The sequence below is a fragment of the Falco naumanni genome, chromosome 1 (genome assembly GCF_017639655.2).
Source record: "Falco naumanni isolate bFalNau1 chromosome 1, bFalNau1.pat, whole genome shotgun sequence".
NCBI classification, from domain to species: domain Eukaryota; kingdom Metazoa; phylum Chordata; class Aves; order Falconiformes; family Falconidae; genus Falco; species Falco naumanni.
The window spans coordinates 98,222,461-98,239,152 of record NC_054054.1 but is presented as its reverse complement, the minus strand read 5'-3'; the positions used below and the strand labels follow the sequence as shown (position 1 = coordinate 98,239,152).

The 16,692-nt window shown below is 39.9% G+C and overlaps 1 protein-coding gene across 2 annotated transcripts in view; it reads right to left on the bottom strand.

Moving 5' to 3' along the window:
- The window catches only part of GLT1D1 (glycosyltransferase 1 domain containing 1), a 57,783-nt gene extending 43,254 nt beyond the window's left edge, over positions 1-14,529 (bottom strand). The window contains exons 1-3 of one of the 2 annotated variants that reach the window (XM_040611516.1): positions 14,362-14,529; positions 6,932-7,080; positions 3,332-3,437 (exon numbers count right to left, since the gene is read on the bottom strand). In XM_040611516.1, coding sequence (XP_040467450.1) covers positions 3,332-3,437; positions 6,932-7,080; positions 14,362-14,429 — 323 coding nt within the window. In that variant the 5' untranslated portion in view covers positions 14,430-14,529. The remainder of the gene's footprint in view (positions 1-3,331; positions 3,438-6,931; positions 7,081-14,361) is intronic. The other variant, XM_040611525.1, reaches the window with a different exon arrangement.
- Between the last annotated feature and the right edge of the window lie 2,163 nt (positions 14,530-16,692).

Below are 16,692 nucleotides of genomic sequence, written 5' to 3'. Positions count from 1 at the left end.
ATTATACTTCCAATACATCACATTAACAAGCAGAAAAAAACAGTTGCTCCTAAGTCTACAAAATACTGTTTAATAGAAAAAAATACCCTAGAGGAGTACAACCACCATTTAGAGGTATTTGATTAAAAATGAAACACTCATTATAAAGACAGACAGTGTTCAATACTTTGTTTTATGGAATGTGGTGGTATATTGTACTGGACTAGTAATCTACAATTCATGATACTTTCTGCCTAGAACCCTGAAATCAATAAAGGAAAAAAAATAATCAATGTTTCTTTTAATAACTATGCAATGAATAATACTAGTGATAATACTGGAGAAAAAAATCCATTCAGAATAACTTCTAGAAAACTGAATTGCTTTTTCTGTAGCAGAGAAAATATTATGAACTGCAAAAGGGTGCAGCAATATATTTTGAAATATCATAGGAAATCCAAGCTACTAAACTATATTTCAAGTTACTAACTTAATTATCATTAAAAAACCATTCAATAAAGCTGGTTTTGCATAACCAATACTAGCTATATTTGTGACAGATCATATTTTAAATATAAAACTGGATCAAATGGGCAGTCAGATTCTGGGTTTTATATACTTTGCATTTTGCACAGTGCTGAAATTTAGCTAACATATTGGATACCTTTCCTCCCTTTCTTCAGAGCTGTTTAAAAAGTAACTTCTGATTATTTGATAACAAAAGTAAACAAGTATATAAATTTTGTTTTGAATGGGTCCTGAAGTTGCTTTTCAACTACAAATCACACTAAGATGTAAGAACATGCCCTAATGATTTTTCAATGAGTGTGATTAAGTGCTGTCTTTAAAATCTGTTTACCTACCACATTTTATAGGGCACTACAGACAGAACAGCCTATCTATGCCAGCGTTGTTAGCTAATGATAGCTAGAACACACAGTGGTATTAGCAAAGATAAAACTACAAGATATAGGCCTGCTGCAGATTCTGTATGCGTTTCCTCATTGCTAACATCAGCCAAACTCCATACCGCCGTATCTGAACCACTGCAGTTATCTGCCTTAGCTAGAACGCTGTGATGGATGAGCAGAGATAGTATCCTCAGCAAGCTCTGTTCAGCAAGGTATTTAAGCTCTCCTAGAGTAAGTATGCAAACAGTAGCACTGGATTTGATAAGATGTTCCAGATGCTTAATCTTTATTTATGGAGAGCTCGGTTCTGGAGTGATGACTCTTCAGAGTACTCAAATCACCAGCTCAGGCACAGTATAGCTCCATGAGGCTGAGTGACCTGCTGTAGCAACTTACTGTCACCAAAAAACCCTCTTTCTCCTATCCTTCCACAAGCTGACTTTTCTTACTGAAGGCGTAGAAAATTAACTTGGGGAAGGAAAAAAAGAAAAAAAAAGCAGGCTAATTTTACACCATTTAGTGAGTTAAACCTGCTCAGCAAGCAGTCCGATGGTGGCACTGGATGGAGGGATCACAGCCACAAACAAGAGAAAGGAGAGGGAGGGGAAGAGAGGTAGCAGTGGAGCCATCCCTGCTGTCAGTGAGCTATTACGCTATCTTGGTAAGCTTTAAGCTATTGATTAAAATTAATATCACCCATTGGAAGCTTTACACACATAAAATGCTTTCGTTTCCAACAAGAAAAGGGCTTACTGGCCCACCATGGATGTGATCAAATGCTGCTGAAGACAACAGACCTTTGGATCAAGCAGAAGGAAACTTCTCTTCTGGGGATGTTAAAACAATGAGAAAAGCTGCAAAAACCTTTTTGATTTTCAGTCATTTTCTCCAGTTTCTGATCAGTTCTTGAACTACATTTGATGGTTACATTGACATGTCACTAGAGCTTTTCCAGACTTTAAAACACCCTGAAAATACTCTCTTGTTAATTCACTTCAAACGCTGAGCAAATTCACTGAAAGATTTTTTTCTCTGCTTTTCAGCAGCCTCTGCTTCTTTGTTCATGTATCTAGACAAAGGATCACATTAGCAGGAAACAAAGAACAAAAGCTCTTTATACTTCAGTCTTCTGGTTTTCAGTCAAGCACTCTGTCCACAAGCTAAATGTGAAGCCTCTGACAACAGGTTTGATTCTTTGATGCAACCGGACAAGGTTTGATTCTTTGATGCAACTGGACAAATGGCAGTTACTTTTAGTTGTTGCCTCACTTAAGTCCAACTGCTGGGCACCTTGGTCTGTATGTGCAGATAGCACTTAATGCATAAAATGTGTCAGTTCCAATACAGAATATTTTATATGTTTGAATGTATGTTACATAAACTAGAATTCACTAAGAAACAGACGTTTAAAAAAAACAACAAACCACAACAACTTAGAGCAAAATCTAGCACTTCCAGCACACAGCCTTGGCAAATGGGGTCCAACCTTGTTTCCGCTAATATTACCACAGTAAGATTTAACGAGAATATTCAAACCTTCACCAGTAACAAATATTTGCTATTTAAATAATCATATCTCCACCACTAACTCACCATTAACCACCTCTACTACTAAAGAGTCCCTATTTAATTACCAAATACCAGTTATTTCATGGACAGGATAGTTCTGTACAAATGAGAACTGTATGGATATTGTTGGAGAAACTTAGATGTGCGTTTCTTTACCTAAACCTCTGCAGACATAAACAGTCTAAAATAATTTTGATAAGAAATTAAAACTCAATTGCATAAAACTGTATCCATTACAAACACATCAGCTAAACCACAGTCAAGTTGCTACAGTCCACAGTTTTACCAGCCATCAAAGGCTGTCTTTAGAATGTCTACCCGTAAAGTAGATCATTCTACAAAGCAACATCCTGCCATATCCCAGGTTAAGTATTCTTGCTATTATTCTTCTCATTACTTTTACCTGCCTTAGTATTTTATATCCTCATCACATGCATAGTTCTATTACTCAAGAGTTATGATTCAGTAGACAAAGCACAGGATTAGTTAGCAAAAGCACAGATTTCATTAGCTTTTCCTGGGGTTTGAGTCTTTCTGAAACTTCACAGCCCAAGAGACCAAGTTTCAGCACAACCTCTGCCAACTATTCCACGGACAAGTACAATGAAATGATTGTAACAAAGGAAATGTAAAATTAATAGACACAGACTATATTTTATGAAGAAACTGTCCTACTTCCATCACTGAATCATAAAATAACATGTAAAGATCATAGGGATTTCAAGTAGCCTATCCTTTGTCTACTGGCCTACACATTTCCCAGTTATTCCAAGCACTTATGAACAGTTTGTAAAAGATCTGCCATTACAAAAAATGAAATGATAAAATATAATATATAAATGAAAAATAGATCTTTCACACATGCTTTTTACCTGGCTTCTCCTAGCACTGCTCCCATTACCCGATGTTTCTCTTCACATTTGATATCTTCATTTACATCGGTCCCACCAAAGATGATCCCAAAAGGAATTCTGCTACCTGCAAAGCAATGACTATGATGAGAAGCTGACCAACATGTAAAGGTAATGACTAGAAGGCGACATTAAGAGTGAAAAAGTATATCAATAACGCTGTACCACAGATGTAAGCAAAAGCCTATGAAACAGAAACCTGGAGAAACTTTAATTTTTATGGTTTTGGCACTGAAAAAACTCATGCAATAACTATGCACTTTAACAGCATGTCAGTGCTGTGTAGCTATGAGCTTTTCTTTGCCTTTTCATGCTTAGTAAAAAAAAAAAAAAATCAATTATTTTCTACATTTGGCAGCCAACCAAACAGCATATATATTTTAAATGTTACTCAAATTTTAATCAGATTGCAAAATTTGGTCCCAGGTATCTAGCCTCAGTCACTCATTCACTGCCCCCTCAAACATTCCAATACAGTGGTTTGGGTAACCATCCTGCAGAGCTGGTTACTGAAATTATTTACTTATTTTAAATACTGAATTCTGAAGCCGATTTTACTGCTACAAAAAAATGTAGATGGAGCCACACCACTGAAAATGGTCACCGCATTATATAAGGCAGTATATGTGAGCCTGCAACCAAAAGATGGATCCATGTTTATAACTGGCGGTTCCAAGACCTTCTGTGATCACCCAAGTTATGCAAGTTGTTTCAGGATGCCTTACAGTGCTCAGAACAGTAAGAGTACAGGAAGGCACACTGGATGTCTGACCTTATCAACATTCAAATTTTAGAGTACCAACAAAATCATATATATCCTAGTCATGCCTGCACTCGGGTAAAAGCCTAGTTTTGATACCTCAGAATAAACTCCTACTTGCTTAAGGGTAAAGGTACCAAAACAAGGTAGCGTAGCATTTCTATGCTAACAGTAGCTAGTCTGACACGGACAGGGCCAAAGACTACTTAGATAAAAACACAGAAACCAATTATCAGTATAGCAGTGCAAGTTTCCTTTCTTATAGTATTTATTTTATTTGAGTCAGGTTATTTTAAGTAACTAACAAGTTACCAGTAATGTTTTCCCCTTAAAATAATCAAGAGAGCAGACAATAACGCTTACTGTTAATTGTTTCAGCACTAAAACCAATTAAGTGGTCAGTTTTACTCCACATTAAGCCAAGAAATAACAGCCTCATAGTGACTTAATTACTACGTGCAGAATATAGTTTTAACTTCCAAATGGGACTGCAGTTTTGAAAAGAAACAAGTCTCCAGTAAGACAGTCTACAAAACCTGTCATTAAGGTGACCAATTTTGGGGATTTTGCAGATTTCTGTTAGCTGTAACAGACGAAACCAAAGTTTCCTTCTGACTGTGAACAAGAATAAGCAGTTAGACTGTGTTGCCACTACATGCGATGTACCAAGAAAGGCAGAAAATACGCTTTGTTTTTTCCCTTTTGCTACAGATGGAAGGTGTGAGGGACCAAGGACTCACCTCAGCACTGGACCAACGAGCAGGGCACTAGAGGTTTCTGTGTTGATGGAGGCTCTTGCTTTTGAGAGATAATATAACTGACCTTGAATGTTCATGGCAGTGAAAACCACTGATGACATTTTCTATAGCTACCCACTGTGTCTCAGGGAGTGGAGGGAAAATGCTAGGCTAAATTCAGTGTACTCTCATAATTAAAATTCATTATTAAAACAAGCACATAAGTAAATCTTAAAGCAAATGGGAAACAAAATAAATATGTTGATAAAGATACAAAATGTACTATATGTTTCACATTTATACTTTAAAATTAAATGAACTGTAAGATGAGGCTTTATTGACATTGCTAATTTCCTTACTACTAAATGAAAGAACAATAAAAAGAATGAAAGACTAATTGCCATTCTGGTTGTTTAAAGACCTTCATTGGCATGTTTAGATATTACACACTAGTAATTGTAGGTGAAGTGAATTAATGTGCACTATCAAAGTACCACAGCACTAATTTTCAAGAGACTTTCTGTAATACCATATAAAATATATATTGCCTTTCTAACAAATAAAAAAGTAAATAATAATTTATGTCATCTATAGCATGGGTTGCTCATACATCCCCAATCATGTATACAAAGTTTCCAGGATGAGGCCCAAAAGACTGGTAGTATGGTACTAATGGTCATATGACTGCAATCACTTTTAGGTAATTTCTTTTAGGTATTTCTTAATATAGGGTATGGAAAGATGAAATGTTACAAGAACCAGGAATGTCCTTTGAATCACTTTTTTTCCTCCAAGAAGTCTACAATAACTTTTACACTTTGACTAGGCACACCCCAGCAATACTACCTACTGCCTTGCTTTTCACAGATTTCTGTTTTATTTTTCTTTCAGTTATTGCAGACGCTTTTTGGAACAGTGTGACTCTGATTTATTTAAATTACTGAGCTTTTGTAAATCATCCAAGTATCAGGCTTTGCAGGTCACTTGGGATTTTGAAAAGCTAATAGCAACAGCATTCAGACAATGCTATGTTAGTCAAAACTGCAATAACGTTTTAACCAGATATTTAAAATCCAATCTTATATTTTGTTCCTTAGCAAAAAAATAAAAGAGAGTTCTCAGGCCTTCCATAACCCTTTTTGAAAACAATTCTAGGTCCTGTCACAAAAACTTTCGCCCCTATATTCCAACAAGAGAAGCCTTAATACATATGTTAGCAGAGATCATCTTACAAAATTATTTATTTGTACTCTGAAATCAGAGCTCCATTATAACAAAAGATGCACAAGCATGCCAGACATGAACAATTCAGGCTTTCTGAAAACCCACCAGCACAAACGGCACGGGGACTTCTGAAGTCTGACAACTAGCACAACAGAACTTACACTGAGAACCGATGACAGTATCAAATTATGTGCCTTTGTTCAAATGAGTAATTCGTACAATACAAAGGTGATCTCAAAAATGGATACTTGCTTGCAATTTCAGTAGGTGACCGTGGTTGTAATTCTGAAAGCTCGTACTTCCAGTGTGTCATTAATGGCAGGCTAAAATTTTGTTCTACACGGCTAGATACAATAGAAAATTGTATTATTTGTTTGGTAACACTCTGTCCCCTGCATTTTAGCTGGCATGAACATCATCTCAGTTATATCATGTCCAAAAAACTCTGACTCATTTTTGAGCACAAAAAAATCAAATTAGCCTCTCTGCTTTCTTCTATTTGACCTCATCTGTACTTAGCCAAGCCATTGTCCTCTGAAAGAACACATTTGCTGAAAGTACCTTAATGTTAATATAATGCTCTTATCTTAATTTAAAGTACTAAATTATGAAGTGCACTATGTGCTTTAAAAGTACATTTATTTAGTTGTCTCCTCTCTGGATCAGATCTCCCACAGAGAAAGATTTTCAGCATTTCAGAACATTTGTTGAAGTGGATAATCAGAACAAGTACATTACAGGTGGGTTTATACATTTACAGTAATTTATAACTGTTTGTATTTATTCTCTTTTGGTATCTTTTTAAAAGCTATTTTTATTGCAAAATAGAAAGAGGATTACCTTGCAGAAGTCTGCCTCCTTTATAAAGATGAATGGCCAAGGCTGCATCAAACTTCTCTGTGGAGGTCAGATTTGCGATTTCAGTTGGACTTTCATACATGAAGGCGTCTTTAAGAACACAGATGTGACCTGCAGCATGTAGATGACTCCTCCATTATTGGAACAAACAGAGAAAGAATAAAAAAAGATATTATTAATGTTGTAGGCGTGCCAGAACATTAAATGACCTTAATCAAAATGTTTTTCCTTAATAATTTTTGCTCTGACATTTGCCTTTATACTAATTTTTCTTTCAAGGAACCATGGAGCTATTTACAAGGGTTTTTTTTCCTGGAAAATATTTGTTACCTTCACCGTTGTGAAGCCAATACACTTTCAAGCAACATAATCTGCATCCATTTTAAGGCCCAAGCCTACAAAGTATCAACATCAACAGCTGGAAATCAGCAGAAGTGCAGCATGATCAGGATCCTTCCTGATCGGGCTTCAGTTAACAGGCTGAAAAGACTCCTTTTGAACCGAGTGTTAGACCTTGGTCTTAGAGGTTCTCAGATTCTTGTTCTCAGGCCACCACATGAAGAAAGCACCAATATGTGCAGCTAGTCAGTGCTATTAAAAATACAGAACGTGCAAAAAAATTAATACATAAGTAAAACTGGAGAGTTGCAATTGTATTCCCTTTCTGTTTGATTGTGGGTTTGATTGCTAATCTTAGATTACCCATTTGTAAAACAGGCACAGGATGATTAATTATAAGAAAAAAACTACACAAAAGTAATTACACAAATACTTTTACAGTTTTCTTTAAAAACTCAATCGCTAAAAAGAAAACAACAACCATCCCTATTCTAGTGTCACCTTACCCCTTCATCTTTAGAGGTTCCTCATACTGAAGCACAGATGCAAAGATTGCTGAAGTCAAGAAATGATTGATTACAGGGAGCTTTACTTTAGGCATTTCAGTGAGCTTTTAGTCTTTTCTGCTATACTCTAGGCTTGTAACTCCCACCACTAAAACCAGAATCAGTTATCAATGTTTCCAATGACATCAGCCAAAAAACATACAGGAGAAAATCTGAATTTTGACAGAAACTAGCACACTGTGTCTGCTGACATGTAGTGTTTACATTTTCAGTATTATGAAAAGACCACATGAATGTTTTCTGCTTATTACATACTGTTCCCGTTGATCTATTTCTCACAGTGTATTAATTGTTCTGGCATTAAAATCCTGCTAACTTAATAGCTTCTTGGATAATGTTGGTTCTTTCATTTCATGATCATTTCATATCCTCCCAAGGAATGTAATTTTCTGTCCTGTAGAAGTTAGTCATTACTGCAAAAATTGGTGCTAAAATGTTATAAAATGTCTTGAAGCCTTGGAAGGAACATATTAGTACTATCAGAAAGCTCCATTGGCGCTACATATGGTGCTGTATTTCTTCCTTATTCTAAAAAGAAACTCACTTCACTTTTAACTTCCCTGTTTGAAAAAGACCAATAAATTATAGTAAGTACTAATAAATAATATAATACAGCCAGATTGTAAGCTCCTTGTTTACACTGCTGAGCAATTATTTACATCAGTTGTCCCATGAACTTGTTCTGAGTGCCTGCTCGCCTTCAGAAAGAGGCTCTCAATTTATATCTAAATAATGATGCCCAAATCTCACAGCTGTGGAAAGAAAAATCTCTCGGGCAAATAGTCGCGATGCTCATGTGTGCATTCCATAATTTCACAGGTGCTCATTAAATAGTCTAGAAGAATTTTTCCCCATCAGTATTCCAATTACCATAAATCACTATCATGTACAAGCAGTATGTTTGCATATTACAATTATTTTGAAAAAAACTCTCTCAGGACATCAGGAATCAAAGAAACTCAGCTAGGATCTAACATATCTTTTTTAGAAAAAATAGTAGGAACAAGTATTTTTAATTTCCTCCACAGTTTTGACAGCTCCCAGTCTCACAGCTGAATGACAGATGATTCTGCAGTAAATAAAAAGGGACTCATTCAAGTATTCCAAGGGTCAGAAACTGTGGATTACCTCTATTACTTCAATATTTTTTTTGACATATGACGACTCAGGAGCATGTAAATTTAATATGTTACTAATATTTAATAATTAAAAATATTATAATTTGCATTTAGCTTAAGAAGGAAAAATTATCAAATTATTCCCAGAATAATTCTAATTGCCAGACATAGAGGTGCCTTAATCCAATAAACGTACAATTGAATTCAATATGATTAGTCACAGGCTTCAGATTATTTGTATATATGGAAATATATGTGCATAAAAGCAATTGGGTAGTATTTAAGTACTGAAATTTACAATGATATTTTCATATTTTCCAAATGACTTTTGGTCTTTACAATGAAAAAAAGCAGACCAAGATTTCCACACATATGCTGTTATCAAGGAATATGATAATAGGGTGCTACAAAGCTATTGCAGGAGATTTTTCTTGAAGTCACAGATGTCCCTGAATCAAGGCAAGACAGAAGAGATACATTAACCAGATCTTTTCTCCTGGCAACTGGGTATTCACATTATTTTACCATTTCATAAACAAATACTTTCTGAATGAAAAATAAAAATGAACACATATCCTGGTCTCTGTGAATCTGAGAAAACACTGAAAATGCTAAATCTCAGGGCTACATTTTCTCTTTATCGCAGTTTTGCATGTAGCAGATAAATTTCCAAGTGTCTTAACAACCAGTGATTATTGCTTGGATCCAGGATTTGCCTTGCCCTGCCACATCTTTCCCTTCTGCTGAAACTCTGGAAACAGAAAGCCAAGGCCATTACTTGGGGAGAACAATATTTCTAAAATGGAGTTTGGCTGTCAGATTCCAGATTGTGGGTGTTTTCCTAGTAACCAAACAGGGATAACTTCAGTCATTCAGAAGGTTTGAAAGATCATTTCTTAGAGTACATTATATTAGTCACTGCTTACACCGAGTTATTTATACATATCTGACTACTGGACAAAATATTTCCCAACCCCACTGTTTTTTTGTTGTATTTTTTTACACTCTTCGAAAATCATGAGGTGTGTAAGTGAAACTTGTCAATCTATACTGTATGCAGAGAGATATTGCTAAAAGGTACAACCCTTTTCTAACATGCTTTCACTTTATTAAAGATTTCTGTAGGAAAACATTTTTTCTCTAACACAACTGTGAAATACCACGTGATGTTTTACAATGTTTCATTTTTTTATTTCCTACATTATTGATCACTACTTCTCACTCATCCTGGCTAGCAGTCTTCCTTCCTTCAACCTGAATCCACAGTTCACGGGTCTTCACATACACAAACAGTTCCATAGTTCCAAACGCAGCATGGCTAAAGCTAAGACACAAGAGAGTTAAAGGTATTCTTAGCTCTAAAGTATGACAGTTTTGAAATTATCTTTATCTTATGTGACGTCTTCCTCTCGAAAACATTTATATTGTAATTTTCAACGGATACCACAATGGAATTAATTGCAGACAAAGAATGTTTGATTTCCAAAATGTTCCTGGTAGGTAGATACACTGGCACTTAAAACAGCACAAAAAAAGGCTGCATCCAAAAATACTCTCCCTTTCCCTAGACTGTCTAGTCTGTAAAGCAGCTATGCATCAACTACTGTTAAATCTATACAGCACAATTCTAAACTTACTGAGTGAGCAGGCACTTCCACTGCCTTTTCTGAAGCTTGGCCAGAGCTGAATACTTGTAATTCCCACTGAAGCTGAATTACAAGAGCTGAAACCCTGCTTGATCTTCTCTGTTTTTTCATTAATAAGTATGAAGAAAATTAAGATAATTTAAGTACTCTTGATTTTATTTCTCTAACTTATCCTTTAAACACCACAGACAAATTGTGTGGGCATGAATGAATAAAATCCACTGTGAATAAGAACAGAAATTAGCAAGGAGTGAAAATGGGGAGAGAATCCTTCTGTCTCTATGTTCTGAAGTCACTAAGTATCCTTTGGAAGGACAAAATAACTGTGCAAAGTTTAACCCTGCCTTCTAAATAGGTCTAGCCGTGCAAAACACTTTGAGATGCAGCATACGCCAAGTGCAGGCCATGTAAATGACGGCATCCCGGCTCCAAAGGTAGAAGATGAACACGTGCCTGGCAGCTGCCCTGCTCTGGGAACGGCCAGGCAAAGAGCAGCAGAACTTACCAGCACCTGTGCAAACTGATGTAGGCAGGTAAAAGATCTCTTATGATCTATCACGAAGAGAAGAGGATCCCCTGCTGTATGAGTGCTCTTCTGTGTGATTTTAATGGAGGCAGATAGGGTAAGACTAAATCAAAGAAAAGCTGGGGCTCAGAATTACTCCAATAAATGACTAAGCTGAAATATAATTGTAAAGAGGAATGATAACCATTACTGAATTCGTGGGTTTAATTCTCTTGCAGTTGATTACCTGGAGATTTACAGAGTGGCTATCTATCTCAACTGTCCCATTTCAAATGAGAACGCAACAATCTCTCCCCCTCCAAAAAAATTTACATACTGACATAATACTTCATCTAAATCTTTCTAATTAACCAATTAATTCAAGATTTCTATTCCTCCTTACCACCAAGCAATAAAAGATGAGCAGAACATTTCAAGGGGCAGAGAAGGTTCATATATTTTCTTTCCTAACACCCTCTTTGATCTCATTTCTAAGGCTGAAGAATGGCAGCCTAGCCAAAGGCTTTTGCTTAGTGTTTTATTCTCTACTCATTCCTCATATTTTTTAAGGTGATTAAAGATTATGCACACCAATATGAATAAAGCCCACAGCACATTCATTATATTGCTTGTTTTAGCAAGCTGATTTCTAGCCAAATTAGATTCTGGTATCTTTGTCACCAGTAACTTTAAACCCAGGAAATGAACATGTTATTTACGAAAAGATGAAGCAGTTATAGGAACAGCTGTAATACCATAAACATAGTATATCCAGTGATATTAAGCCATAAAACTAATCTGTGCTGGCAAGTGTCCAACCTGGAGACAACTTCATTCTTTCATTTATACCTAACCAAAAGTGCCCTAGTTCGATATATTTAAAAAAAAAATACCGAAAAAATAAATTCATAAGCATGTATGCACATACAACTGAGGCAAAATATTAGCTGGAATATACATTTTCTGTGTATTAACACATACGCTACAGAGGTTACCATATGCAGTTAACCTCAGGTATGGCAGATTAGTGTGAGAAGTGACATGTCCAAGCCTTTGGCTATAGACACTGATTTTTATTGGTTTTTAATGGCATAAAGTCTTAAGAAAACCCGTATTAGATGGAAGTATCTGTTTAGGATGGTTTTAGTGATAGCTGTCACCTGACTAGCCTTTTAGTCAGGAAGACAGATTTAATTGCTAGCTAATACTTTTTATCCTGATCAGACTTCTTTTTTTTTTCCTGAACGGGCTCGTTTATATTACTACTATAAATAACATTTGTAGTAGGTGATAAGATAGCAACTAAACATTACATAAGTCACTACTTGCAAACACTATTTCTGTTAGAATCCTTTATCATAAACGTGAATTAAGCTGACCTTTCACTCTTTATTTTCTTTCTGTTTGAAGGTCTATGTGCATGAGAAGGCAGCATCCACTTTGTACAAGGTACGCCTATAAATCAACAGGATGCTACAGCAAGTCAGCGTACTCTACACAGATCACTGCAGCTATGTTCACAGAGCTGCAAATGATCGCGTTGGCAGATGATTTAACGTATTACCATGTTAACCATGCTGTTGCATCTCACCAAGTCTATGCCCTCTTTCATACTAAAACACATTATCTTAGGCCACCTTGCAAGAGTCACAGCTGGGGAAGGCTAACCACTACTGCTGGTTACTGTGACTCCCGTAAAGACACTTTGCTAAACCACTGTCTCTTGATGCAGTATGCTCCCATGACCACAATGAGCCTCGGTGTAGTTAAACGACAATTTGAAATAATATCGATACTTTTGTTTGTCTGGTTTATTCAGGCTTAGCTTAACTAGAAATAATGTAAAACCTGCTTTCCACTAGATTACCTCTGAATGATTCCACAGTCTAAATGTTTGTCCAACTTTACTCAAAGCTGAAGATGAAGGTAAGTGAATATTTAATTTGCAAAGGTAGAAGAAATAATCTGATGGAGGAAGAATAAGCATTGATGTCCCTAAGAATAATAAGTTTTGTATTATCCAGTGAGAGCAAATGTAAGAGATGAAAGGAAATGCTGGATGCCACACAAACCACCACACGTAAACTCTGTGCTGACACATACAGGCATAAAAACGTGTATTATAATGTATTTGGGTTATGTCAACATTTTATTAATAATTATTGTTTTAAAACACAGAAAACTTTCTATGGTCCAGCTTTCTCTGGTCTTCATGCTCCATTTGTTTGTATCTTCGCTGCCTGCACGAGTGACACGAGGCGGCAGGTATGTTCTGCCTTCCCGTACAGCAGTCTTGCACAAAACTAAGACTGAACTTGGCGCGGCCATAGTCAGGGCACTATTTCTATCTATCCATAACCTTAACAGTGTGCGAATGCGCAGATCAAGGTTGGGCAAAAACTTGCAATGATTAGGCTACCCTGCGACATTTATTCTAAGAAAAACAGCTGCACTGTGGATGAAGGTAAGCAGCAACCCAGTCCTTACTTCGGGCCCCAAGAGGACAAAACCATTTGGAAATTGTTTCATTTTTGTGGTGATGATTTGTATTTTTTTTAACAAAGCGCACACCCACACAGCAAAGCCCTCAGACGCGCTGTCAGCCATATACTTTTTCCACATCACAGAAGTTAATTAACGGGGACATTAGGAATATTTATGCAGTTCCGCCCGTCCGACCCCCTCCAAAGCACCGACTCCCGCCCGTGCTCCCGCGAGGCGCCCGCTGCCCGCCCGCACCGCTGCGGCAGCCCCTGCACAACCGCTGCCCGCGATGGCGCCGCCGCAGCCCCCCACCCCGCCCCGGGCACCAGCCCCCCCTCCCCCGCGGCGGGCAGCCCCCCCCCCCCGCAGCGCTGCCCCAGGCGGGCTGTGCAAGGGGCGCAGCGCTCCTGCCTCCGAGCCCGGGCCGCCCCGCAGGCGCCACCTGCGCCCCGGCCAGCCGCCCGCCCCCGGCACAAAGGTCTGCGCTTTGGGGACGGGGTTGTTTTGGGGGGGGGATCCCCTCGGCTCCCCCCTGCCTTGCTCCCCGGTCGGACGGGCCGAGGGGGGCGCGCTGCCCAGCCGCAGCGGGGTTCGCCCCCCGCGGCCAGGGGCTCGGCCCCACCGCCCGCAGGCCCGGCTCCCCGGCAAGCGGCCCGCGCCGCCCCGGCCCCGGCCAGCGCAGGCGGGGGGGGGGGGGGGGGAGCGGGCGGGCGGCGGGTTCCCCCCTCCGCTCGCGCCGCCGGGCGGCACTTACCGGATCCTGGCCGCGGTGGTCGCGTTGCCGGTCTGCGCCCGGAGGCACGCCAGCAAGAGCAGCCTCATGGCGGCCCCGCCAGCCCGCCCGCCGCCTCACCGAGGGGCAGCGCGGCCGCCGCCTCCTCACCTGCCGGCGGAGCGGCGCGGGGGCCACCTGGCCCGGGCCCGGGGGCGGGAGCGGAGCCCTGCGCGGGTGGCGCCGCCCGCGGGGCTGAGCGCCAGGGCCCGGCCGTGAGGGGCCGGCCGCGGCCTGGCCAGGTGTGGCTGCCGGGAGGGCACCCGGCAGCGGTAGCCCTGGGTCCCTGAGGCGGGGGTGAGCTCCCACTCGTACGCCGGGACCTTGGGGCCCCCCAGCAGTGTTGTGTGTTTGCAGTCAACAGCACAGAGGTGACTGCTCAGATCATGGCCTCGCAGAGGCCTGCGAGAGCTTCTGAGAACATCAGCGGAGGGCTGGTATCGGCCGCCCTACGTGTCTGCTGGTTCATATTCAGTGCAGGAATGGAGAAAAAGCTAATTGTGGATAAGATGCCAGCAACCACAGAAGCCAGAGGAATGTGCTAGAACAAAGCAATGGGAGGGTCAAAGACCCGCACTAAATGTCAGGGAAGGCTGTATGACGAAGCAGAGTCAAAGGTATGTAAGGCCAGGGGGAAAGCTCTGGTGAGGAATTGGCACAGGAGGAATTTTATCAGCATGCTTTCTAAAACTCCAAACCAAGTATTGGAGAGTTTTGTCTCTAATCAGACATGGTAACAGATAATGGTATCAGAACCACTGCCTCCACAGCAGCAGGCAGAATCCAAAGACACGACAAAGCAGGGAAGAGAAACAAGAATAACTTGAACTCATGATGAAGAAAGCTGTATCCCGAACCATGAAGGCAGTCCTCAGGATAAACCCCAATTATAGCCAGAAACGCAGTGAGCAGCCCAGATCAGACGGGCAGCGGGCAGTAAGACAGAGGCCAGGTTAGGGTGTCTGTTGGGAGATTGATAGGGCCAGGTGACTGACTATCATATCCATGGCCTTGAACTTGATTCAACGTTTTGTAAAAACATTGAGAACGCATGCAGGATGTTTGTGGTCATGAGACAGATAAGGAGGGCTTGATCTAACAGAAAACTCACCTTCTTTGCTTTTATCGTGGTCTGGTGCCCTGGTGTAATTCACTACAGGGCCACATGGATGCTTATGTTTCCCCAAGGCTGCAGAAAACAGGGAGAGGTGATCTGCAAACTGTAGTGCCTGTCTGCTGTGGCTTGAATTACATTTCAAGTCTCAGTGTCAGGTAAAGAGAGAAAAATAGGCCACATACAGAGAAAGGCTCTTAAATTTAGTAATTTTTAAAACAGTACTTCTTCAAATAACTTGTGTGGAACACTGAGGATGATCGGTATTCAGGAAGTGATGGTTCAGAAGTGATAAATACTGGAGTGTATTCTGGCAAATTGTAAACATTTTGGTACACCGGCTCACATTTTGCTAATGGGTCTTTGTGCTGTAGAGCTATGCTCACCTGTCTGCATCTCACTGAGTTATCACTTAAAAAAAATTCAGTACAGCATTTTTCAGGCCAGGTTAAACTCCACCGAAACTAAAAAAGAGGGCTACAACTTAGAAAAGCAACAAATCTTGCTTAAATGCTAAAAATAGCATAAATGCTAACTTAAGGGTAGGCAGGACCAAGCTATTTTCATCACCATTTTAGACAGCATTTCTGGCACTTCCTGGCCCCACCAAAATTTAGAGGGCTTTTGTCAGTCTGACTAGGGTGCTAGCCTTGACCTAAGTGGCTTATATGACGTGTATTTGGCCTTTTGAGGGCATGTACCACCCTCAAATCTAGCACCAGCCATCTCTGTTAATCATGGCTGTCCAACTGTCAGTCTAACAGACCTGTAATGTATGACACAACTACACGAAGCTCATGCAGCTGCCTTTCAATCTCCTGATACATTGCTGCTCTAAATCCTTCCCCAACAGACCCTCCTCCTGGTTCCAAGATCTTCCACGTACACCATAGCTCACCCAGTTGCCATCCCACTGCATCATGCTGAGAAAAGCTGTCTGTGTGCGTGCCAGCCAAGAAACACCTTGCCAGGTTGCTGCAACCCTGTACCTAGAGCAGCCTAGGTAATCCAAAGTGGGAGCATTCCCAATTTGCACGGCCTAACGCAAGATATCTGATGATGCAATGCACAAAGTCATGTTGTGGGTTAAAAGGAAGCTGTGGTTTTGATATCTGCATGAGATACCCAATTAAAAATAGCTTGGCCATTGTAACTTTTCACCACTGCTAGCTCTAAAACCAGACAGCAGCTATCCAGCA